Source organism: Kryptolebias marmoratus, linkage group LG15 (assembly GCF_001649575.2).
Source record: "Kryptolebias marmoratus isolate JLee-2015 linkage group LG15, ASM164957v2, whole genome shotgun sequence".
NCBI lineage: Eukaryota > Metazoa > Chordata > Actinopteri > Cyprinodontiformes > Rivulidae > Kryptolebias > Kryptolebias marmoratus.
The window spans coordinates 24628184-24654909 of record NC_051444.1 but is presented as its reverse complement, the minus strand read 5'-3'; the positions used below and the strand labels follow the sequence as shown (position 1 = coordinate 24654909).

The 26726-nt window shown below is 38.2% G+C and overlaps 1 protein-coding gene across 4 annotated transcripts in view; it reads right to left on the bottom strand.

Annotated features, from left to right (window-relative positions):
• The window catches only part of tspan4a (tetraspanin 4a), a 189632-nt gene that overhangs the window by 61392 nt on the left and 101514 nt on the right, over nt 1-26726 (bottom strand). For all 4 annotated transcript variants that reach the window (XM_017414156.3, XM_037979990.1, XM_017414155.3 and 1 more), the window contains one exon: nt 7681-7872. In XM_017414156.3, coding sequence (XP_017269645.1) covers nt 7681-7872 — 192 coding nt within the window. The remainder of the gene's footprint in view (nt 1-7680; nt 7873-26726) is intronic.

Below are 26726 nucleotides of genomic sequence, written 5' to 3'. Positions count from 1 at the left end.
TGAAAAACACAAGACAACGCAAAACACAAAGCTCCTGTTGACTTTCACATTCATGTTTTTTTTTTCTTTCTTTTGAAAATAAAATAGTGACAAATTCAACCTTGACTTAGCATGACACTTAATTCTCAATTTTTTAAATCATTTTATCTTCATGCTGGACTTTAAAAAAAAAACAACTTAAGAATGGTTTTCAAAATGGGTTTAATTTAGGTCGAAAGTGGGCCCGAAGAGTGAATCTCGGCCTAAAAATAATGACATTTCGAAACACGTTAGATATTGTTAAATCCTAACTCATCATGTCTCAAACTAAAGTAAATCAAGAGAAAACACCACAGCTCACACCAGCCTGAAATATCTGGTCTGAAGCTTCCAAGAAAACATGGAATTGGCCCTGAAAAATCTTAATTTTGGAGATGCAATTCTAAAGAAAACAATGACAGAGAAAAACATTTTAATTAAAAAACTTCACTGAGCATAAGAAACTTTCAGCGCTAACAGCCAATCATTGAAAATAAACAGCCCACATCTGCTGTGGAATCAGAGGAAAACACTGCATGGAAATCAATTTGTCATGAATTCAGAACAAAGGAGCAAAGAACAATAGAGAACCTCCATCATCAGCTCTAATACCTAATTATCTGATTTACCTGTATTAGTGTTTTGTTATTATAAATATGTTGACCTCACAGTATTTATTCTGTTTGTTGAAAGTCAAATTGGAGCACAAATAAAGTGGAATCATTGACTATAAATGTTACACCGTTTAATTTTTGCACCAAAAAAACAATAGTAAAAACTAATCATTATCTGCTGCCATTGGTGATAATTATTAACTGTCTATGTCTGTGTGTGTGTTCATTTGTCTGCAGCATAAGGGTCTCAGCTACAACTACAGGTTTTAGATCAGTATCTATATAACTAACTGAGTTTTAGCCATTCATATGCTTTCTAAGTCCATTTGGCGGTGGCGGCCATCTTGATTCAGATTGACTCCAGCGGGTAATCAGTTGTAGATGTCCATCCAATGGTTGTTCCCTGAAGGTTTTGTCTGTATGTGTCCAGTGGTTCATGAAATATTTAAGTTACACACGGACACAAGCAAAACAGTCACGGTCTAATACTTTATATTATACAATAATCACTATTAGAGGTGTGAATTTGAATGATTATTAAATGTTGGTGGTGGAGCTACATTTCACTTCTAAATGTAAAGGTAGTTCATGGGTGATTTCCTCCACCCCTTTACATGAAACTTGGAGATTGTGAGAAAATTATTGACAAAAGACGGAGAAAAAAAAAAAAAGATCGATATCCCATCATTTAAAAAAAGAAAAAAAATACTGGTTCGAGCCTTAGACAATTACCTAAAGGAACAGTAAGCTGTAATATTTGATTACAAAGAACATGGCTACACCTTTTTACACCTCCTTGGTGAAGGTGTCGTTCTGCTAAGCAGCTTCCTGAAACGCCACAGATTGTGCAGACAAAAAACCACAAGGCTCATTTTTGGACCCAGTTGTCATTCTCATCACTACACTGCACTAAGAATTTACAGTAACAACAACAAAAAAAAAAACAACAACACTGTATTCTTGAAGTCGCTTTTGATGAGCGACTTCATATACATTCAGCACTGACACGCTTAATAAAGTACAGAATCAAGATGAAGCAGAGGAGGGGATTTAACTGGGAAGTGGTCCTTTAGGAGCTCAGAGATCCAGTTGTGGGGGATTCAGAGTCCTGCAGGGTTTTGTTCCATTACAGTTTGTGTTCGATAAGAGTTAATGAGCCTCAGCTGGTCTATTTCTAACTCGTGTCTTCAGGCAGGAACATAAAGCTGCAGGACACCAACTTAGAATAAAAAAAAAACAGAGCTGTGATCCTTCTTAAACATATATATACTTGTATGTTTTATTGCCAAACAGCAGTCCACAGCTCCAAAATCTGTGTTGCAATTAGTCAGATTTACTGTACACATAAACAGGCTATATATCTTAAGAGCAGTAGCTTTTATTGGTCTACAAAGATTACATTCAGACTGCACACATTATTAAAATGTATATGAGACTCCAGGCACCTTCTTGCATGCACCCCTGTTATTTATGTTATGAGTTGGTGGGCAGTGATGTTGAGATTCCTCCTTAGCGGAGATTGATGCTTCAGCAGAGCTTCAGGCTGAACCATAATCAAAGTCCAGGCACGGCGCTCGATTCCTTTGTACGTATCTATGCTGCAAGTTGTACGCAGCGTGAAAGCTCCTGCGCCTCTTTATGTGTGTTGGCAAACCAGCGAGACTGGCATCGCAGTCATGTCAGGCACGTAGTCCAGGAACGCCTCCAAAATCAATACCTTTTTGGCCCTCAGCGCCTCAAACTTATATGAAGGAAAGCCCTCAAGGTGATAACCGTGTGCTTCTCACGCGGTGGGTCGAATCATTTTACAGCTTCTGTTCTTCACACCAACATGGACCTCTTCACTGCAGCCAATCTTTCACCACGGTGATCTCACTTATATCTCTAATTTGTGGGCAGATTAGGTCACACACCCTACATATCTCCTCTCTACCCTCGGACTTGCTCTGGTATTGAATGTCTCAACTTAATGGTGTAAAACATGACTTTAATTACCCATTACACTGCTGAATGAGGTACTTCTTGAGTCATTAATGGTTGTTAAAATGACTCATTTTTTCAGCCTAAAGGACAGGGTATTTTATTTTATGTTATACTCAAACCTGGTATAATAATGTAACCGCTTTTTCCTTAAACACTATCTGTCTGTGTAATGTGTTTTTGACTCAAGAAGAAAAAGACTGATAGGCCCGGAGAAGCAAATAATCTTTTATCTATCATTTTAACCGGAAGATGTAAAATGTCTTTCAGAGCCGAAGTGGTTGGTTTGAATTTCTGTGTTGGAAAAAATCTGACAGGCACACCACCAACCAATTTAGCCATTTTCTTAAAAAAAAAAAAAAATGGATTTTCGATTTAGACATTGATGAGAACCAGCTTAACATAAAGGCTTTTTAAGCCTTTATGTTAGAAAGAATAGGGCAGTAAAAGTTATTTGTTGTGGCTTATAAACAGGAGCATTGAAAGCAAAATGCCTGTAATTTAAGGTGCATTGAGTCCATTGGGTTTGAGCCTTTATAGGCGTATTAGAGTAAATGCAAGGGTTGAAGAAAAGGGGGGGCAGAGGTGATCGGTTGCTAATACGCCTCTAAAAGTGAAAAAAGGGGTTTGTATGTGAAGAAGATTTAACCCAACGCTCTAAACAACATGGCTGTTGTCACCTTTTAAGACTGGTATTTAAGTAATATTATATTTTATGTTTTTATCTTATTGTATGTTGGCTTTTATTGTTCTTGCTTCATCTTATTGCGTGTCATAGGTTATTTTTGTAATATTTATCTTGAAAGGTGTTACATAAATGAAATTTATTTTATTTGGAGGATTCTGAGTTGTTGGTTTAACTCACCGGCCGCCATAAAAGACAGTAGATCTTGTAATTGCCTGTGTGTCTGTGTGTGTGTGTGTGCCTGTTCTGTCTGCAAAATATCTCATGAACCAATTTAATAACAGTTTTTTGAAACTGTCTGAAAGTAGACATTGGGTGTACATTTACAACTGAACAACTTTTAGAATCAACCCAATTCAAGATGGCCACCACAGCAAACCAGCCTGAATTCAGGTTGAAGTCAACCTTGTCTGTTAGCAAAATATAGCATGAACCACTGGTCAGATTTTGATGAAACTGTCAGGAAGCAATTATTGGATTTACATCTATAACTGAATAATCTTTGAAGGCAACTCAATTTAAAATGGCAGCCACGGCTAATTGTCCTTGGCAAACACTAAAATGGTTATGACTCTGTCAGTTTCATAGATGTTGAGCTAAAATATATTATAAAGTAGCAGAGAGTCATTCCCATCACATACTAACAGATCAAGTGAGATCTTTGTTAAAAACTTTGACATGCATGGCAGAAGACAACATACATTCCTTCAGTGAGTGCCAATTGATTTCCTTTTTCACGCTGACAAAATGAAATTATATTTTATGCAGAAGATGACATTTAATCCTAACCTAGCTCCGGAGAAAAAGAGGCTGCAGCAAGATAAAATACTTAGGGTGACCGAGAAACCTACAAAACAGGAAATGAAACTTTGGATTTACTCGACAGAAAGCCTGGTACCAGAGAACACAGCAAACACAAAAACCAGAGTATAGTAATGCTAATAACAACAACTCTGTGTGCAACAATCATGGAGCACATCAACATGTAGCGTTTGGATGCAGGGATTTAAACTGTTCATTTTCAGACTCCCTGACAACCAAAGTAGTACAAAAAAATATATATATGTGAGGTCACTTTTTTTTTTAAATTATACCAAAAATATAAGTTCATTGCAGACAAACATTTTCAAAATTATCATTCTAATTTTATATCTTGTATGCAGTACAGCAACTCCCTAAGGCTTTGTTGGGCTCCTGGCAACATCATCCTGTACAAAATCTCCAAGAAATCTCTGTTACCATGGAGACGGAGTCAATGCAACAACTCCACCATATTGGCAAGCTCCTCCAGTGTTTGCACTGCATTTGAAAGTGTCTAGATTTATTTATCATGTATTATGTTGAAAAACATATTTCTTTATTAGTAAGAAGCTAAAAAAAGGTCACAATGGCCTTTAAAAAGCTTCAAAGCTGCTTTTTGAGCAGTTAGTTTCCACTCTGAAAGGACGACCCTTGTTTCTTCCAACTAAATTAGATTAAAGGTTTCTGCAGCACGACCGCTAAACATAAATATGGATCTTACATAAGGAAGTGATTTTTAAAATGTGTTGGAAAACATGACTGTGGAGCTTTACACTGAGTAAAGATAAAATAAGCCTTTTCAGGCCTTCTAGATCCAGAACTATTCTGAACATAGTAAACAAGTAAGTGGTACTCGAGGCCAAAAACCGAAAGGCATCTGAAAAGCAATTATACATTTCCTAACCAATGAGCGCAGCACATATTCTTCAAATATCTCACAGCAATGTTGCAACACTCAAGTATCCCTCATCAGTGATCGTAAGCTAATTAGCCCTGAAATTGGAGGTGAAAAACCCTTTCTGATCTCCACGAAGAACAGGCTTGCTCTGTCACTCATTAAGGCCCCCTCGTAATTCGCCAGTTCTCATCTTTTGACACGGAACAGAAATTGGTGTGGTCATTGTGAGAGAAAATGTCATGAATCATGTTAATGATCAACACTAAGAGTCATTCCCACTGAGCTCATAATTGCTTACTCCCGCGGTGCAATTTTAATTACTTTTTTCAACATGTAATTGTTTTTTCCCTGATAATTGTTGTGCAGCATCAGTGCTTGATTGAATGAGGAACAAGTGCCACAAATATTCAGTCAAGACTTCATGAATTTGCTCTGCACGGCAGTGTGTATATGCATCTTTTCCTCTTAAAATAAATTCAGGTACATAAGGTGTCAGGTAAACTAATACTGTTTCAAAATTCACATCGTGACACACTTCATGTAGCAATGCTGTTGACTTTTTATTTTTTCAGTGCCTGTACCTCAGCATAAATCACAACAGCTGGTACACACACAAACAAAAAGGGACTACTGGGAAAATATTTCCAGCATTAAACTAAAAAAAAAAAAGGAGCAGCCATGTCAGTGGGGCTTCTGGGGTGAATACAAATAGGAACTCCATATGGCCAGTAAGCTGCTGAGTTTTCTCCTGGTGGACCAAACAGAGCAGGAGTTCCATATTTAACAAATGTCCTTTAAATATTGTTGGATAACCTGAATTTGTTTGTCATATTTATAGAACAGTGTGCCTCGAGGCTTTAACTTTTAGGAACTGTGAACGGTTCTCTTAGGGTAGGATCTCGCTGGGCTGCAACTGTTAATGACCGGTTGGTGTAAACGTGGGGGCGGCTGCCAAGGTGGGTACAAAGCAGGCCAAGGTGGGGATGATGTGAGCGGAGGTGGGCAACAAAACAATGTGCATGGCCTAGAATACAGTTTTATAAGTTGTGCACACAAAAATAGGCCTATCAGTGAGACTGCAACTGAAAACTCCCCTTTTATCTCACAGTTTTGAGTTGCCAACAAGCCTCCAGCAGTCGCATCCAGTGACTTACTGGCTTCATTTCCGCATGAACACAAACTGTCATGTATTCTCAGATGAGATTTAACTGTAGCACATTTTGCAAATATCCTAATGTAAAATTGCGATGAAATGCTCTGCTGAGTTTATTGTAAGTTCATTAAATGAAAGGCGTTTTTGTCAAATCAATTTAAAAGAAGCGTCCTTTCGCAGTATGCTGAAAGAAACAAAGATTCATGTGAACGAGCTTTTATTGTGCTCATAAGAGCACTGTTGTTGCAGGCATTGTATGCTTTGCATGCAGACAAATTGGCTGAATTGTACAATAAAAAATTGCACTTGCGTCACTGAAAGCTGACATTGTAAAGATGAAACAAGGTTTAGGAGTGGAAATTTTCACAGTATTTACCTTAAGATGCAGGCCATTGATTACATATTTGACTGTGTTAAAATATTTTGACCATCAGTTTAAATGACAAGTTTAACAAACTGAGGATAATAACAAAACTAGCAGACGATGTCACATCATTATCTGTACTGAGGTTGGTCATTAATGTGTTCTCTTAAAATGTGCAGTTCATTACTGAAGTTTAAAATTGATGGTGCAGCTTTGTTGGGATAAATTACTTTGCAGTAAACAAGCACCTCTGCAGCAGCCAAGTGAAAAACAACAACTGGTGGTCAGTACTCTGATCGTCAGTGTTCAACCTGAATACTGAAGCGCTCAAGAATAATTAAGCTTTGATTGATCTTTTTGATTTACTGAGTGGCTCAACATGATGGACAACACTATGCATCCCTTAAACAACAAATTGATCTGACAGTTTAACTCAGAAACTCATTTCAATCAGTGCAAGGCTTGATTCTTGTCCATCGTATCAGCTTTTTCCAGTGGATTTAGGTCCAGAAAAGGAACTGTACTGCATATAGTTATTTTCCTTCAATTTTCTGTTTATAGTAAATTGTTTACAGCAACACTATTGTCTACTTCTGGTGACTGATAAAGCATTTTCCCCCTATTTTGCTTGTAGTACTGAGCCTGTGAAGCTAATGTTAGCATCCTCTTCTAGTTTTCTATACTTTTACATACTATACCACCATTTCTGATGACCTGAAGTACAAAAGGAACCTGCATAGATATAGACTTATGACTACATTACTACAAGTATTTTTAAAAACTGATGTGTGTCCCACATTTGATGTATCTTTTAGAAATACATTGTTTTAAAAAGTGTAAATTTGCCTGGCAAAACCATTTTTTTTTTCTTTGTTTTATTCATTGATTGTTAAAGGCAATTCTCAGTGAAGCTCACTCAGAGAGCCCCTGATCACATTGCTGAATAAAAACGCAGTTTGTTGAGCTGACACTTGTGAAATTACTACTAAATCATATCAGTCAAAGAAAAATACCTCACAGCATACATTCATGTTAAATGAGAACATCAATGCTTGCAACTTGATGAGAAGTTAGTATCAACAAACTATAATCTGAAATTCTCAAAATGAGTGCAACCTTCTATCCAAAGTCAGCAGTTATCAGATGCCAGCCTGGCAAACAACTTACCGTCAGCAGCAGAGGACGGCTTTCTTTGACAGCTCCCACACATCCCAGGCAGCCGATCACCATGATGATTGTCCCCACTGCGATGAGCAGATTGGCTGCCGACAGAGAGGGAAGGGATGATGACAGCGTGGCAAAGTTTCCCTGGGTCACTGAAAGCCAGACCCCGACGCCCAGTATGCCACATCCTCCCAACTGCAGAGGAAACGCAAACAGACACAAAGCTGTCAGGGAACTAACAAGGCAGGCGGGCACCAGTCAGACACAGGCAAAACATCAAAGACTAAGATTTTTGTTTGTGATGTTTTTTCAGCAGCATAGTGTTGCAGGGGTGCTCAGAAAGAAAAAGGGGATGAAATGTTCTCTCAACAACTGAGAACAGCAAGAAAGAAATGGGGTAAAAAATTAAAATGAGCAGCAGAAGGAAGAAACCACAAAGCGCCGTGAAAAATTGCTCATTTGTAAAAGTATTTTTTGTTTATTTGTTGAAAGTTATGCAAGATTAAAACTAATTTTACAGCTGTCTGATAAATTCAAGGCTGTAGACAGTAACAGCAGTTCAGCTTAAACTGTAAACAAACAGACAGGTAGGTTTTTTTTGTTTCTGTGACAGTAAATCTACATAGCAAAAGCTGTTAAACCCACAAATTAACATGTCATACCTTGTTTGTTTGATCTAAGTGGCTCATGTGGAGTCACTAATAGCTTGAAAAGACACAGCTGATAGTGGGCATGAAAAAAATGAAAATGTGCTTTTTACCATCAGATGAAAATTCCCTCACTTTTCTTTATGATTCACACAATATGCACCTGAAGTGGCTTTTGAATTTATGTTAAATTTCACCTCTGCTCTGGCAAAGTGCTGCATTTTAAAAGGTCTAATATATAAAGCTGTATTAAATTTCCCTTTGCACCATAGTTTAATAAAAGGTTTCACACAGTCTCAAAAATGCAACAATTAAAAAGAATAACACCACTAAAGCTGTTCTCAGTTATTGTGAATAAAAAGTATTATGTATATTTGTAACCATTAACTCAATTGTTTGTTTAATAATGTTGCAATTTTACTGCAATTCTATGAATTGTATGTGGGATAAATATTTTAGGGGAAAAAAATGAAGCTTTGCCCATTTTTGGTTACATCTTGCTGTTTAATTTTATTTTACTTTTAGAGTGACTTTCATTCAAAGCCCACTATTAACCTCTAACATCTATTATAACCTTTTGACGCTTAACTTTGTACATGTACACAACTTTTTAAAATGTGCCTTAAACATCCATCAATCCATCTATTTATCCATTAGCTTCCGCTTATCCACGGTCAGGTTTTGGAGGCAACAGGTCCAGGAGGGACACCTAGACATCCCTTTCCCCATTGACACTATCCAGCTCCTACTGGGTGATCTCAAGGCATTCCCAGACCAGAGAGGTCTGGGTCTGCCCCGGAGTCTCCTACCAGTTTGACATGGCTGGAAAAACCTCCAAAAGGAGGCACCCAGGAGGCATCCTAAATAAATGCTCAAATACCTCATCTGGCTGCTTTTGATGCAGAAGAGGAGCAGCTTCATAACCAGCTCCCCCAGATGACAGGTCATCTCCATCTTCATCAAACCATCATCCATGAGCAAGACTACCAGATACTTGAACTCTTCTGCTTAAAGCAGAGTCATATTCCGTACATGGAGAGAGCATTACACCTTTTTCCGGTTGAGAACCATGACCTTAGACTTAACGGAGCTGACTCTCATCCCAGCCCCTTCACACTCAGCTGCAAATCATCCCAGTGCACACTGAAGGTCATGGTCTAAAGATGCCAACAGAACCACATTATCTGCAAAAAGCAGAGACAAGAGCCTGACGTTCCCAACCCTGGCAGAGTTCAGCTTGCACCAGGAACAAGCTCAATTTTGTGAAGGATGTGAATACAACTCACTTTGGTTATTAGGCATCAAATAGTGCTTAAAAGCAACCACAGAACGCCATGCTTCTGCAGTACCCCCCACAGATTGCCTCAAGGAGCATGGTCATAAGCCCTCTCCAAAACCACAAAACACATGGAGACTGGACAGTCAAACTCCCCCCAGCAGCTCCGCAAGTATAAAGATCCGGTCTACTGGTCCACTGTTCCACAGCCAGGACAAAAGCCACACGGATCCTCCTACATCCAAGTTTCAACAATTGGTCGTAGCCTCCCTTCCAACACTCTGGAGTAAACCTTCCCAAAGAAGTTGAGAAGTGTCATCCCCTGATAGTTGGAACACAGTCTCTGATCCCCCTGTTAAAAAATGAGGACCACTTCCACTTATTCAGTCTGCCACTCCACAGGTGTCGCCCCGTCCTCCATATGACTTTGAAGAGACATGTCAACCACAACAGCCCCACAACATCCAGAGCCTTCAGCATCTCAGGGTGAATCGTGTGCTTAAAACAAGTTCCCTGACTTCTTTGTCCTTACATGGATCTTGGTTAGTATCAGTGCAGTGATACATTGCTATCCCCAGTGACAACCTGGCAGAATATTCCAGCAGTGTGTGATGTTATTTGACTTTCCTGAATTCTGTGGTTGACCATTATTTCTAAGCACAATGTTCTGAGAAAGTAGTTATTAATTTAACTGGATCATTGGAGCTTCACTCAGCAGGGCTGACAGTGAGCTGCCAGCTGCTTTGCAGACTGGTGAAACTGATCTGCTGTGTCCTATTTATCTGCTTGGTGCCCATGTCACTGTCATTTTCCCTCTACTATCAGTTTCACATGGCATGGCTCAACTCCACTCAACTCTTTCCTTCCACGTCTGACAGTATTCTTCAATGTGGGCAGGGTCGTCTGCCTATTATCTCAGCACCATGTGAAGCTGCAAACACAGATAAAACACAGAACTTTCTTGTGTGTCTATAATTACCATGTGGGCTGTTTGGGTGGGGGTGTTTTGTACATAAAAGTCTGAGATTGGCTATTTACAGTGTGAGATTGACAGCTGTGTTTACAAAGCTCAGCTAAGGCCAGCAAGAAGTAACGAAACCCTTACTTGTACATTCATGCTGTCAATTTATAAAATGTGCTCCCAGATTTGTAATTTTGCCATGTTACAGATACGATTTTCATGTAAGACGGAGTCAATGTGTGAGCAAATTCAATGGTAGCACAGAGCGGTGAGGACAAATCAATCACTGACCAATCAGAGGTCTGCGGGGTTTTCATGTTGGGTTTCAGTTCAGCTTGATTTGAAGCTCAGCTGAAAATGAGTACAGCACTTTGTGATGGAGTCAGGACTTTGTTTAAAACTTGTCAGTTGGCTGTGGCAGCCATACTTAATGTGGTTGACACCAAAAGTGAATCAGTTAGTAAATGTGCATCCAGTTTTTCTTTCAGAGAGTTTCATTAAAATCTGCTCAGTGGTTCATTAGATATTTTGCTAAAAGTCAGACAGCGATAACTCCAATAGGTAATGGCAATGTTATAAACAAAGATTTTGTGTAATCAGTTAAACTCAGGGGATTAGTTAGGGATTAATCTCAAATACTGACATACCAAATGTTAGCTCAAAAACTGTAAAAGTGATTGAGTTATAGCTGATTCTGTGGTGGATAAGGTTGAATAGAAGTGGCAGCCACCTTGAGTTAAGTTGGTTTCAAAAGGTAATCAGGTGTAGATGTATACCCAGTAATTACTTTCTGACTTTCTTGTTTTACTTTAATTTAAACCCATCCAGTGGTTCATGAGATATTTTGCTAACAGACAGACACACGGACACAGATACAGGTAAAAATAATACTGCATGCTTTTTGCTTTCAGGCGATACTTCTCACGTTTATTCATCTGCTCTGGTTGTTGTAATAACCGATAGACTTTACAGACACAGACTTTTGAGGCAGATTGAGCATGTCATGTCCATCTTTTGCTTCTCCAACTTTTTGCCAGCTAAGGCACTAATTCACCCATCTAACGTATTGTCCTCCATCACAAATATTTTTCTGTCAGTTCTGAATGATAGAAATAATGGTAAATCTAATCGTTGTAGTGTTGACTTTCCTGCTGCTTTCGAATCCTTTTCTTGCTGTAACATTGAATGTGACACATTAAAGAAACTAAAAAAAAAAAAATTGAAAGGCAGACTCAGTCAGTGAGAAAGGATCAAACGTAGGGGTAAGGAGGTTGCAGGAGCACCCATATTCCAGTAATACAAAAGGATTTGCCTCATGCAGCGATTTTGGTTTAAAAGATGCAACACTTAGCAGCAGAGAGTGACAAAAATCATGTCAGATATGGTATTAAAATGCTAGACACACACCGCTGCCACGGTGTTCAAAATTTGGGCTCATTAACTTCCTGAGATTGTTTTATTTTATTATTAGCATATGTTCTTCCATATGATCATCTCCCCACCTTTTTTAATGACGGGTACATGTGAGTTTCCCATTAAACAATTTAACTGCAACATTAGCATTGCCTGAAGGAATCTGTTATAGTCGTTTGTGGTGCGATGCTTTGAGAAGAAATCTGCACAGTTTGAAGTCCAAAGCCAAAACACAGTGCCTTTTTTTATTATTTCTTTCCTTGTTCTGAAAATCCTTCAGAAATTTGATCAAATTGCATACAGTAAAGGTTTTTCATTGTATCAATGAGAAATATCCATCCTTCTTAGCCACGCGTCAGAACTCCCAGAGGCAAGATTTACATCGTTAAATACTAGATTATTTTTACTCCCCCCTTTTTGCTTTCTATTTCCAGCTAAAGCAGAAGATCTTATCTAATGAGCTCTTGAGGAAAGAGGAAATAGGGCAAAGAGAAACAATAATAACAATAATAATAGGAGCTGGTTGCTGTTCGTGTTGTACAACTGCAGGGAGTGTTTTGCAGCTTGAATATGAAGGGTCTTTGGGTCATGGTGCTACACACTGGAATCTTGTTGCACCCAAGACTGTTTGTGTTTTGATTTTTTGTTTTTTTCTACAAGATGCCTGCAGAGATCTTTTTAGCAACCAACACCCTGAAAGAGGCCACAGGGATGACGGTCCAATTTGTTTTCTGAAGTTTAGCCAAAACGATTGGGCATAAATTGTGTAGGTGGTGAACATTTTGAAAGCAAATATTTACACTCACTAGAGAAGAGGGTATAACAATGAGTTCTCAACATAGACTTTCTTAATTATTTACTTAAAGCTGACATGACAGAGCAGCAGGGGGAATTACTTCATGCTCACACAGTGTTTGACATGAACAAGGCAGTGGCGGCACAACAGCAATTATGCAGAGTTAAAAATAAAAAGTTAGTTTTCTCAGATGCAGAATCTGTGCAGACTTGTCATTACAGCTCTATGCAACAATAAGCACTGTCATGTTACAACAGCACAGTAACAAGTTTTAAAGATTTTTGAAAGATTTCTTTCTGTTACTGGAGTTTTTGAAGGTTAAAACTAGCTGTTGTTTGGATGTGACTTTTTCATTCATGTTTTTATGAACATGTATATCTGCTCCACATTTAACTCTAAAAGGATTATAAACATATTACAGATTCTTCTTAACGTCAATACACTGATTTATCATTTAAGAAAAATACCAACTCCAACAACTTTTTTTTTCTTTATCTGTCAAACAGTCCAAACTGAGTTATTGCCCTTATTACTCATTGTATGCTGATGACACACTCATATACAGATGCTGAACAAATAAGTTGCTTCCAATTATGGACAAAGTTTCCGTTTGGCTTTATTGTTCAGGGCTCATGTTGAATGTTAAGAAGACTGTCACTATGTGTTTTATAGGGAAGCGTAATCAAAACGTTTCTATAAATGATCAATATTGTAAAAGAAGTTAAATATCCACTTTTGTATTGGTGCAACACTGTTCACAACAAATGAGATCCTCCAGATCGACTGCTCAAGAAAAATATAGAATCCCTAAAAGAAAATCAGATCTTGGTAAATCTGCATTTTTATTTAGGGCAACTAGAAAGTAGTACACACTTCCTGATAGGTCGAAAAACTGAGACAAGTTCATTATGAGGCTAAGAATGGTCTTTTTCATCGCTTGTACAGTTAACAATAGTTAGCATGGTTTCAATGTTTTCTATGATAAACTATTTAACATTTCACATTCTAAAATTAATATTTTTAGATTTAAAATGAATATTTTTGCTCAGTAGCATGGATTTATATTAATTTTTATGTACTTTTGGGATTTTCAATTTACAAATTTCCAGAACTCTCTCTGAAATATTAATATTTCATAAATGACTGATATTTTCAATCATTTAATCCTATTTCCAAAATATGCTAATAGAATCTCAAAAACATCTTTTCGGCTGATTTAACGTGACGTTTTGCTTCCACTCTGATCACAACAGGTATTAATCAATACCCATCCAGAAAAGCAGCTGCCTTCATGCGACGCTCGCACAGAGCTGTGGTGTGTAAACTGATTCTGTGTTTCAGGCGCAGCTTCTGAATCCAGCTGCAGATGTTTACTTCCAGGATTGTGACTTCTGTGTAATTTTCTTTCAGAATACCTATTAACTAAACAGACTTTACAATGAATAGATATGATGATGAAAGCATGTCTGTGGTAATAATTTCCTCATGAACACAGAGAAACTTGACTCCTTTGCTTTCAATGTTTAGCATACCAGAGGTGGATGTTTTAATGACTTTGCTCATCATACGTGAAAATCAGCGCTCTGATCTGTTATTAGTGCTTCGTCAAGGGCACGTGTCGATACACATTAACATATAGACATAATTTAAGTCAAAACGTAAGATTTTCTACCTACAGGAGCAGAACTTAGTTAAAAGACTGAGGCACCTCGGAGAAGAGTTTCACTTTAATTTTACATGACCCATACATTATTTCCATTGTGACACTTTGATGTCTGATTCATGTGAGCACTTTGAGTCTCAAGGGTGGTTTCTTGTCCTTTAATCTTCTCTCAAGGTTACAGCCTAATGAGGAGCTTTTCAAAGTTAAAGGGCAAAATATACTTTGTATAAGGAACTGAAGTGAAGTTTAAAAATATCTGATGGCATAATTTATTTTTTTTAAAAAAGAAAAATCTATATTTTATGTTTTACATATATTTGTTGTAGGTTTCAAACACCAAAGCCTTAACTTGATGCTCCATAACTCTTTGTCACGATACACTTAAATCTGTGAGACACCTTAGTGATGTTGAAGAGGTTATTTAACCCTCGTGAAGCCCTCGTAACGGAAGAGTGGTAGAGAAGTCCTTGTAACTCTGGGTCCATTTTAATCAAAACAGGTAGGTACAGAAATGATTAATTCCAATGTCATTCTAATAACAGAACATAAGGAAAACTTATTTTGAATAAATTACCAATGTAATTAAAGGTTTCCTTGAAAAAATGCATGTTGTCTACCACTTTTCATGGCAACATCATTTCATAAAGAGGAAATAGCTGTTTTGGTCTAACCTTTTAAATAGGGTTTTGTGCAATTTCATGTTATATTATGAGTGAGAAGTGTTTTGTGTATGACTCTCAGGTACTACCACGACGGGTTTTAGCTCAATATTTGAACATTTGACTGAGATAAAGCCGTTTTGTGTTCATCATTAATCTGTGGCAGCCATCTTAAATTGGGTTGACTCCAAAAGTTATTCAGTTAAGAATATATATTCAGTGATTACTTTCTGAAAGTATCAGTAAAAATCCATTCAGTGTTTCATGAGATATTTTGCTAACAGAGGCAAACACGCAAATACTTTTGCTTTTCAAATGCGTGGGATAAAAAAAACATCTAAACATACTTCAGCTTCTTGTAAGATTAGCCCTGGCCAAATATAAGTGTAACAAATTATCCTACACAACAAAAAACACCAGAAAATAAAATAAAAACCGCTGTGTAGTATCAACACACAGTTTCAGTACAAGTACACTTGGACAAATATAATTATTAAATTGTACATTTCTATTTTACTATCAATCAAATCAGTGAATAGTTCACAAAGTCATTAGATTAAAACAACGTGTCATTACCAGTCATGCATTTGTATAGTTAATTATCATCAAATTAAGTTTAGGCTCTTACACTTATACTCATATGAATATTCCACATTCTAAAAGTTATGTCCCATTTAAAAGTATCAAACACCAACAAACCGTCTGCTTCAGAGAGTTGTTTTAGACAGATACTGCTTTGTACACATTTAAAATTCGACCATTTGATAATTGATAAGGACTGTCTAGAGCAGGGCCACCGTCCTGCATGTTCTCCTTATTTCTCTGCTCCAACACACCTGAATCAGTGGTTAAATCACCTCTTCATGTTCTGCAGAAGCCTGTTAATCACCCATTGATTCAAATTAGGTGTGTTGGAGCAGAGAAACAAGTAAAACCTGCAGGATGGTGGCACTCCAGGACCAGGGTTACCCACCCCTGGTCTAGAGTGTACCCTGCCTCTTGTACACTGACTGCTGGAGATAGGCACCAGCTCCCAGAAACCAGCAAAAGAGAAGCAGGTAAAGAAAATGAATGGATGGATGGATAATAGGGCATTTTTGTCAATCAATTAAATTAATATAAAGCAAAGCAGGAAAGTACTGTTTAAAAATTATGCTAAACTCTTAAGTTCTGTAAATATTTCATTAATATCAATGTGATATTTTATAATAACAATTAAACTATGAAACTGTTAAAACAATCCTTGCCTTTTCAGAGAACAACTTGCTCATTCTAATTCTGGTTCTGTTTTTTTTTTTTTTTTAGAATTATTATCACCTTTTATTGATCGAACAGACAGGGCAGGAAAACCAGCATGCCATCTTTGTCATTCCCAGTGACAAAGCAGTGGTGAAAAAATAAGATGGGTAGAAAATCATCACTGCCTGTATGTTTGCAACAAAAAGCATTTATTGTTCCCCCATGGTTCAGACTGACTTCCTTCATTGCTCCTCGTAGATAAGAGTCTGATGCCACAGAGTTTGACTCTAAAATGTACTGAAATGCCTCATACTGACAGGTCCTTTTTCTGTGAGGACATTAATTATTTTGGCTCGGTGATAACCTGCAAACCTATTCTTTTTCCCCAAGCTGACAAAAATTGCCATTTTGTCAGAGCAGATAGCATCTCTGAGTCTTCAGCTTGCAGTTTGGTTGAGTTTGGGCAACAAAACTAGCTGTGAGGGTGAGTAAATGGTAAACATTTGTGGAAACTCTTCTATTCTGACCTTTTCTTGACGATCGACCCTTTAACTATCAAAAACTTTGTTTTGATTTTTTGGGAAGCACTTTACAATGAACTTGTCTAAAGCCATTTTCATAAAGGCCTAGCATTGAAGGAATGAATATCACTCACTGCCTTTCATGCTAGAGTTTCACATTAAGATCATATTGTGTTGAGAAAAGATGGATTTATAGCTGTTTTGGTCAAATCTCAAAAATAATGTCATGCTCAATCTTATGTGAGCTGCTAGTGTTCAAAGAATGTGTTGAGGCTGACGCTCAGCTACAACCACACCAAGTTTTAGCTCAAAATTTGTAAAATTGACTCAAAAATAGACATTTTTGTGTTTCCAAAAGCCAGTTGGCTGTTCTACCCATCTTGAATTAGACCTGCTCCAAAGGTTAATTAGCTGTAGATGTACATCCAGTGATTACTTTCTGAAAGTTTGATTAAAATATGTCCAGTGAATCATGAACTATTTTAATAACAATCAGGGCTGGCTCCAATAGTTATTGGCAAATCCTAAAGCAAATGTGTGGCACTCTACGTATGTGTTGTGAAGGAGGCTCAGCTACTGTCGCACCTAATTTTAGCTCAGTATCTGAAAATCTGACTTACTTACAGACATTTATGTGTGGCAGCCAACTTGAATCGGGCTCCAAAAGTTAATCAGTTGTACATAAACATCCAGTGATGACATTCTGAGTTTCATTAAAATTCCTCAGGTGGATCATGAGATATCTTGCTAACAGACAGACAAATGTACACACAGGAAAAAATGTGATCATCCCGCCTTTTGCTTTTTGGTGTCAGGCAATATTAATGAAGATGTGTCAGGACAATGTGTGTAAAATTTAAAATGATTAATTTTTTTTTGTTCCTTTTTTTTGTCTATTTTCAGCTGAAAATGTGGAGAAAGAATGGAGTGAAGTCTGCATTTTTAACAAAACAGTACATAATTCAGAAAGTATGGAAGATAACTTTTTTTTTCAACACTCAAATAGCAGATCAGGCTCATTGATGTGTTAATATTAGTATAACGTGTTTCTGAACAAATCAACACCAGCAAGAAGACGGGTGAAAAGCAACTGTCAGGTCTGCGAAGCTACAACTCTCACCAGCAGACACACACTAAAGTTCATAACTCTCGAAAGATTGTATCAACATAAACAGCATTTTTCTTTCTCCAGCATTTTTATCTAAGTCTCGCACACTTCTCTGGTATCAAAAAAGAACAACTTTTGTGGATTCTAAGCAGGAACATGCAGCCACGATGCTCCAGACTGTGGCTGAAGCAAAACACTTGATAATATCTGTGTTGCACATAAAAAAGGATTACATTACCTTGGATAAAATCGAGGTTTTACAGAAAAACTAACAAAAAATCCACTTTGAAAAAAAGCAAAAGCTACCTAAATAATGTAAGCAAATTTCTAAGAAGCCATTGTTTTACAATGCTTAGTTAGGATTAAGAAACTTGGAAATTTATCATTAAATATGCATCTACAGCTTTTGGAGTTAATCATATTTAAGATGCAACCTTTGCCAACAGAAAAAGTTTTGCTACTTCAAGCACTAACAGATCACACAAAATCTCGAAATATCACATAAGATCAGAGTTTCGAGGTTTGACTAAAACAGCGATAGCTCTGTCATAAGATGATCTTAGATTAAAATTTTAATTAAGTCCTTTAATTATGATTAAGTGAATTATAGTCACCACTGAGGCCAGGTTTGGCATTAGTGGGTTTTTGTTTTCTAGGATTTGGGGAATTTGACAACATATATTACAGTTGAACTAACAAAAGGTGAATAATGCAGCAGTGATTTGACTACTAGATACACAGCGGGACAGTGGTTAGGGCTGTCGCCTCCCATCAAAAAGGTTGCAGGATTGCTTCCCAGACTTTCTGGGTGGAGTTTGCATGTTCTCGATGTGCTCACGTTTTTTCTCCAGGTATTCCAGTTTCCTCCCACAGACTAAAAACATGCATGTTATGTTAATTGGCAACTCTAAATTGTCCCCTAGGTGTGAGTGAGAGTGTGAATGGTTGTTTGTCTCTATGTGTCCCTGTGATGGACTTGCGACCTGTCCAGGGTGTCCCCCGCCTCTCGCACAGTGACTGCTGGAGATAGGCACCAGCTCCCTGTGACCTGGAATGTAGAAGCGGGTGAAGAAAATGGATGGATGGATACAACCAACCCCAACTGTGCTTTCTGAAACAGAATGTAAAGCATTCGAGTTGATATTTCTCCCCAACGGAGAAGGCTTTCGAGAAGAGCTCATGAACTCGTTTTGCCCTAAAAACAGAGAACTTAAATTCATGATGGCACTGTTTCCTAAACTCATTTAAACCATTTAGCACTTTATGTAGTGAAAGTTCCTCCTCAGCAATAAAACCAAAACTCCCACTTTATTGTTGGCGTGCAGCTGTACAGATTATGGTAATACTGTCTAAGGTTTTCACGTTCAACTTCTGCTGACAAACAAATTCAGTGAAGGAATACAGAATTTAACAGATCAACAAAAGGACAGTTTTTTTTTTATGTTACACTTGGAAACCAAATCATGTATTCGAGGTGAAAAGTCCCGGGTTTATGTTGTGGCTTAGTCTAAGATAGCTGGATGTTTTTTAGTCTCCAGACAAACAGCAGAGTTTGCTTTTGTTTTGTTTGTTTGGTGCAGGAAGAGGCTATGAGGTAATCTTGAAAAATGTGTGGGAAAAAATCCACGTATTATGGTTTGCACACACATGAAGAGCCTCTGTGGAACTGATTAATCTGATTTAAGACTGGATGATTTATGTGCACTTTTGCAACGTAGACTATTTAAAGGTGTTCTGATCCCATCAAATCTGTCAGGTGAAATGTTCATGTCTAAATATCCTGGTGATGGTTCAGAGTGAGCAAAGTGCTAAGCCTCCAGTTCACTACCGACCCATTCATATGCAAAAAAACTGCTCCATGCATTAATCTCTTCTAGGCTGAAATATTGTAATTCTTTATCTTGGTGTCCAAAAAACTCTTTTAAAAAGTATTGAGTAGATCCAAAGTTTTGATGAGAATTTTAGCTTCTCTCCATTGACTCGCTGTCAAACTCAGAATAGAATTTAAAATCTTATTTCCTACATACAAAGCTCCATCTTATATTAAAGATCTTATTGTTCCATATTTTCCTAACAGAGCACGTCGCTCTCAGGCTGCAGGTTTACTTGTGATTCCTAGAGTTTCTAAAAGTAGAACAGGAGGCAGAGCTTTCAGCTATCAGGCTCTTCTCTTGTTGAACCAACTTCCAGTTCCTGTCTGTGAGGCTGACACCCTGTCTACTTTTAAGACTAGGCTTAAGATTTTCCTTTTTTCACTCTTTTCCCAGTGTAAAATTCAAGCACTTTTCAAGCATTTTCAAGGTCAATTTTTAAACTTTTCCAGCACCACACTTTGAAGATAAAACCATCCATCTTCTTATCCGGGGTCGGGTCGCGGGGGTAGCAGCCTAAGCAGGGAGACCCAAACTTCCCTCTCCCCAGCCACTTGGGCCAGCTCCTCCAGGGGAATCCCAAGGCGTTCCCAGGCCAGCCGAGAAACATAGTCCCTCCAGCGTGTCCTGGGTCTTCCCCGGGGCCTCCTCCCGGTGGGACNTGCCCNGAACACCTCACCAGGGAGGCGTCCAGGAGGCATCCTCACCAGATGCCCGAGCCACCTCAACTGGCTCCTCTCGACGTGGAGGAGCAGCGGCTCTACTCTGAGTCCCTCCCGGATGACCGAGCCTCTCACCCTATCTCTAAGGGAGAGCCCAGACACCCTGCGGAGGAAACTCATTTCAGCCGCTTGTATCCGTGATCTCTTTCTTTTGGTCACTACCTAAAGCTCGTGACCATAGATGAAGTTAGGGTTGGTTTGGGTTTCCTAGGCTCTCCTTTAGTTCTGCTGCTATAGGCTCAGACTGCTGGAGGACAAACTGACCACATTTCCTCCCTCTGCTGCCGTCTTTATTCCCTCTACTCTCCATGTTTTTATTTGTGTTTATTTCTATCATTAACATGTTTTTTTTTTCTTTGTCTTTCTTCCAACAGAAACTCCACCTGGACCAGTCATTCTGTGTTTGTCTGTGTCTCTTTCCTGTCCTCTCAAAGCCCAGCTGGTCGAGGCAGATGGCCGCCCATCCTGAGCCTGGTTATGTTGGATGTTTCTCCCTGTTAAAAGGGAGTCATTCCTGATGTTTTGGGTGGGAGACTGCGATGAAGCGAAAATATGACACAATCTCCTGGCTTCCTTAAATGGATTTACCAATCAACGTTTTAAAATGAATGTGAATGTTTTTGTACAATGGCTATACATTTAAAAACGACTAACTTTTGGAGTCAGCCCAAATAAAGATGGCTGCCACAGCTAATCGAACTAAGCCTACACAAAAAGGTTCTCGCTTAGTGAATTTAACAGATATTGAGCTAACATTTGATGTGGTAGTTGCTGAAAGTCATTCACAACACATACTGACAGATTATTCAAGATTATGTGAGATATCACATAATGTTACTTTTAAGGTTTGACCAAGATGGCTGTGACTCACTCGCTTCTCATTTCAGGATGATCTAAAACTCTGGCATGAAAGGCTGTGGAAAATATGCAGTCCTTTCAGGAATGTTAGGCCATTAATATTATTTCAATGTATTAACACAACTGGATGAATAGAAAAACTTTCTGACAGCGGCATGTAGACTCTGAAAGTAAACTATATTTGTAGAGACACTCGTTTTATTCTGTAACTCTCCCGAGGGCTGCAGACTCGCTCCTTTCCTTTTATATACAAACCACTGGTGTAGTCAGCAGGAAAACTGTTTTATTATGATCGTTCAGCCATTTTCACACTTCTGCAGGATGCAAAGGGTGATGTCAGTATTTTATTTTGAGTTAACTTGTATCCTGGTGTGACAGCTTTCTGTGAAAAAGGCAGAAACCAGAGAAATTATTATTGATTTTTGTTTTCGCTACTTTCATTAGCTCATATACATACGGTGCAGTAATCAATACAGCTGGAAACATTTAGGTTTCTTTTGACTTTTGAAGCAGATGCAAATCGCAGCAAATCTGCAAAGTCATCTTTTAGTTTCAGTGGTACAAAACCAACTTTTATAGCAGCGAATTAAAGATGTGAAACGTCCTGCTTTTTCTTTTTTTCCACTAAGAAGTGCACAAACATCAAACATCCTCCCAGCACCTTCTTCTTCTCTCTTCAGCTTTCAGTGACTGCAGAGGGACAAACTTAAACTCGCACACGCTCGCAGCTCATTAGATAGCTGTCGCCACTAGAATATACTGCTAATTAGAGCTGCTAATTAAATCATGAGATGCCAACGTCTTTAAGCAAATGTGGCTGAACATATGTCACCAAAATAAAAGTGGCGATATCAAAAGTAACATTTTTTTTTTCTTGCTTCCCGCTTACAACGCGAGCTATTTGTAAGAACAAATTAATCCAAGCCCTCCTCATCTGTTCATGTTGACAAACACATTTTTACAAGCAAACCCGCAGGAATGCAATTGCATTTTCGTCATGACTAAGAGGACCATCATCACACATGACTGAACCCTAAATCAAAGAGTCAATAGCAAAGGGCTGGGATGCATTCACATCATATTGATCCTGACTGCAGCAGGAGGGAGACTATTATGCTCCCATCATGAATGCTCACAGCAGGGGCTGTTTTACTGGCTCTGAAATTCTGACAGAGAGAAGTCGGAGCTGTTTTGTAAACACTAAAGGCGCTAACTAAGTTCCAAATTAAACTAGAAGCTCTCGGAGAGCGCAAACCTTCGCCAAGGCCATAGGGTCCCGGACGCCATTGAACTCTTGTACAATCCGGATCACCACCTGAATTCAGTCACTTCTTTGTGTGACAACTACAAAATTTTCTAAAAAAAAAAAAAAAAAAAAATTGATCTAAATCTATCCATCCACCCATCCATCCATTTTCTTTAACCGCTTCTCCATTCCGGGTCGCGGGTAGCTGGTGCCTGATCTAAATCTTCATTAGTTTTTAAGTAATGTTGTGAACGGACGAACGGACAAACAAACCAACGCTACCTAAAAGATAACCTCCTTGGAGGAGGTAAGAATAAAAAAACAGTCTTGCCAATCCACAGGCAGCTCAAATGGTTGTTTTTATGTAGCTTCAGGGTTGGTAGATTATTAAAAGGACAGATCCGAATTCACCTTTTAATTGGATAAATACATCATCACAATCCCACTTCAGTGGCAACCACCATCTCTTGTTTTATATTGTGAGATTTTAGAATAAGTCAAAATAAAGAACAAACCCAAAACAAAGTTTTAACAAAGGGGCCACCTGTAACCTTGACTTCATGACCTAGAAATCAATAGGAATCATCTTTGACCCATGAGGTGTCCAGCTGTACAGTTTGACATTCCTACGTTACACGGTTGCAGAGTCACCTGTGACCTTAACCTTTGCCTGGATCACCACCAAAATTTAATCACTTGGTTGTTTTTGTGACAACCCCAACATTTCCTGAAAAGTGAATCAAAAATTTCATTCGTTTTTTACCAGGCTCTTGCTAACACACAAACAAGCAAACCAACAGACACAACCAAAAACATAACTTCCTTGGCAGAGGTCAAACAAATAACACCTGTAAGATCATACTGAGAATCATAGTGCATAAACTTCTATAGATTGTAATTGTTCTGCTTAGTTTGGACTGTGCTAAGCATTGAAGCAACATCAAATTAGCTTCAATTTATGATATCTAAAAGAGCCATAATCTGTGCTATAGAATTTATTCACACACACACACACACACACACACACATATATATATACATATGAAAACCCAACATAACACAATTTAGGATGCCACAACACCACAGTTGTATAAGTTGTGATGGTTTAGGTAAGTACGGTGTAGTAGTTCATTTTTGAAATGTTACAGATGAACAAAACGTAGCTGTAGCTGCTGCTATCAAAGAATAGTTTGAGTCATGACATGCATAGAAGGTGATACTGGTCATGCTCGGGACTAATTATAAAATTTCAGGTTCAAAAGCCAAAAGTACCATGTTTTCCACTGGTACCTACCTCCTCTGGTAAGTTAACGTTGTTGTGTTTTTAAAGATGTCATTGTGGTTTTAATTTTTAGTTGTGCTTAGTGGTTTGTTGATGTGGTTGGCACTTCACGGCCACCGTAGGAAATGCAAACAATAAAAACTTTTGTCGACCAATTTGTGAGGACAGAAATCTCCCGCAGAGCTTTCATTTGAGCTGCTTTTCCTTAAAATGACAGATCATTGCAGTTTGTGTGGGCTACTTGTTTTGTTTAGCAACTGAAAAAATTTACAGAAATCAAAATCATCTCGTGTGAAAAGTTTGTTTTTGTTGGTGGGGAAGTTTTCACACCATCTTTAGGACTTAATTTAGCTGCTCCTGCTGCTGTAAAGACACCTGTCCCGTGATGATTACTGGCGCAATAAAACCACTGTAATGCTTTACTGGCTCTGCAGGTCTCAGATTGAATAGTCTCTTCATTTCAAACCTAAAAAAAATGGCAATTTTTTTCTTTTCTAATCTTCACCACAAGACAGTCAAACTACAGTATGTCTCTCTGCTGGAAAAAACACACAGTTCATCCAGATTATGTTGAATGACAAAATGGTTGATTTCTCCCTTAAAGAAATAGGGATTTTGAGCACCCTCTCGTCCTGTCATCTTTTAAGACCTAATTTTGTTTTGAAGAAGTAGTTTCCTTTTGCCCTTTAGTACTCTTTTCAGCAGTTTTTTCATGTGTATTAGTAGCTGAGAGTCATCCCAACTTTTGCTCTGAGTGACATCTCGCAGTAGTTAAAATTAATAATTAGTCGTGTTAAATTCAAGGTTTCAACAAAACAGCTGGCTTCAACATTTCTCAACACAAGTTAATCTCAATTTAAAACCATGACACGAAAGGTGGAGGGCAATGTGCATTCCTTCAAGGAATATTAAGACTTTAATTAAACAACCTCAATTCCGAAAAGGTTGGGACATTGTGTAAAATGTAAAAAACAAAACAAACAGAATGCAATGGTTAACGAATCTCATAAAGCCATATTTTATTCACAATGGAACCCAATAAACATATGAAATGTTTAAACTAAGAAACTGTATTATTTTAGGGGAAAAAATACAGCAATTATGAATAAAATAACCAAACATCTAAAAGCTAAAAATACACAGCATAGTCCTGCAGTACCAGTGGAATATTTTTATAAAGTCACTAAATAATGACCCATGTGCTGCTCCTCCACTTTCTACACCTGCCTCTGAAGACTAAAATTTACAACTGTTAATTTTACCTAAAAAAAAGAAATAATAGTTGCGTGCAGCACAACAAATTCATACAGTATATGCCACAAATCTTGTGGTAATATCAGCACATTTAAATGGCATTTTTTGAAACCCATATTCGGATTTTACACGGCACTTTGCAACATTTTTTCACGCCCACGTTCACGCAAACAGTGCTTTTCATTACATGTTTGCAATAAACATATCAGAGTGGGTGCTGGATGTGTAGGGATGGGGGGACAATGATTTCTGTAAGTGTCTTTAGGCACGCTTCAGGAACCCCCAACTTTCCAATTAATAGCTCACTCTTCCACTGAGCTAAAGCTGCAATCACAACGTAACGGTGCTGAAGAGCTTAATGACGCCGTAATTTAAAAAGCTCTAATATTCCATCAGAGAAGAGCAGCCGTCTCCTCAAAACTTCAGCTCGTTTCATTCATATTTTTCAGTTTTCACTAATTCAGATGGAACACGGTGCCGTCTTGTTCGTTTGAGCTCGGATTCCTTTTTTTTCCCCCGTAAAGCCAAATGATCACGTTTTGCACAGAGATTTATCAGCAAAACAGCATTTGTTCATTCCCTGTGGGAGAGCTGCTAAATGCAGCCGCTTTCACATTCAGTGCAATTTCAGGAGGGGGGGAGAAAAGCTTTTCTTTTTTTTTAAAGAAAGCTGAAAGCGGCTCAGTTTCAGCACGATCGCTGCTGGTTCGTTCTGGATATTCCTCTTGACGGTGTGGAAGTTCGGCTAATCCATTCCCACCGTCCCCCCCACCCTGACCGAGTGGTTGGTACGATGAAATGGAAACAGCCAAGAGGATGCAGGGTTATTCAATCAAATGGTCTCAGCAGTAATATTATGCTGATACAATACATGTCCTGCAAAGCAGAAATTCAATGCAGGATTCGATAAAGAAACAGCTCAACGGAGAGAAAGACGAGAAAAGAAAGTCTCTGTAATTTAATTATCAGAGGACGCGTCCGTAGAAAAGAAAGCAAAAACAATAAAATGCCTCTTGTGTTATACCTACTGCGAGGTTTCTGCGATGGTTATATGATTGCCAGAGAGATTCTGTAAAAACAAAAAAAACCCTGATTTACAGCTCATCTTGGTTTCTTGTTGTGTGCCAAATAGAATATCAACAACATTATATATGACAAGGCCAAAAGGCTATATCAGCACAGTGAAAGAATATAAACCAGTTTATTTTATAATAAGCATTTAAAGGATTCTTTCTTTCTTTTCCCCCAAGCTTAATAATTTAACAAATAAGTATCTTGGGTGAGTATTTACCCTCGGCTCGCCCAAAACTCAGTGATCCTTATTTTTCTTTTTAAAGCCTTTATTGTTCAAAGAGTAAACAAACCCCACCGCCTCCTCTCACAGGTGGTTCTGTCTTCTTTTGTTTGCTTGTTTGTTTGTTTGTTTACCTGCATTTCAGAAGTTTTTGACAGGTTGGGGCTGTCTTTTGAAACATTTTATGCACCTGAAGTCATATTTTCACCATGGATTTAGGTGATTAGGTCTTTAGAGGC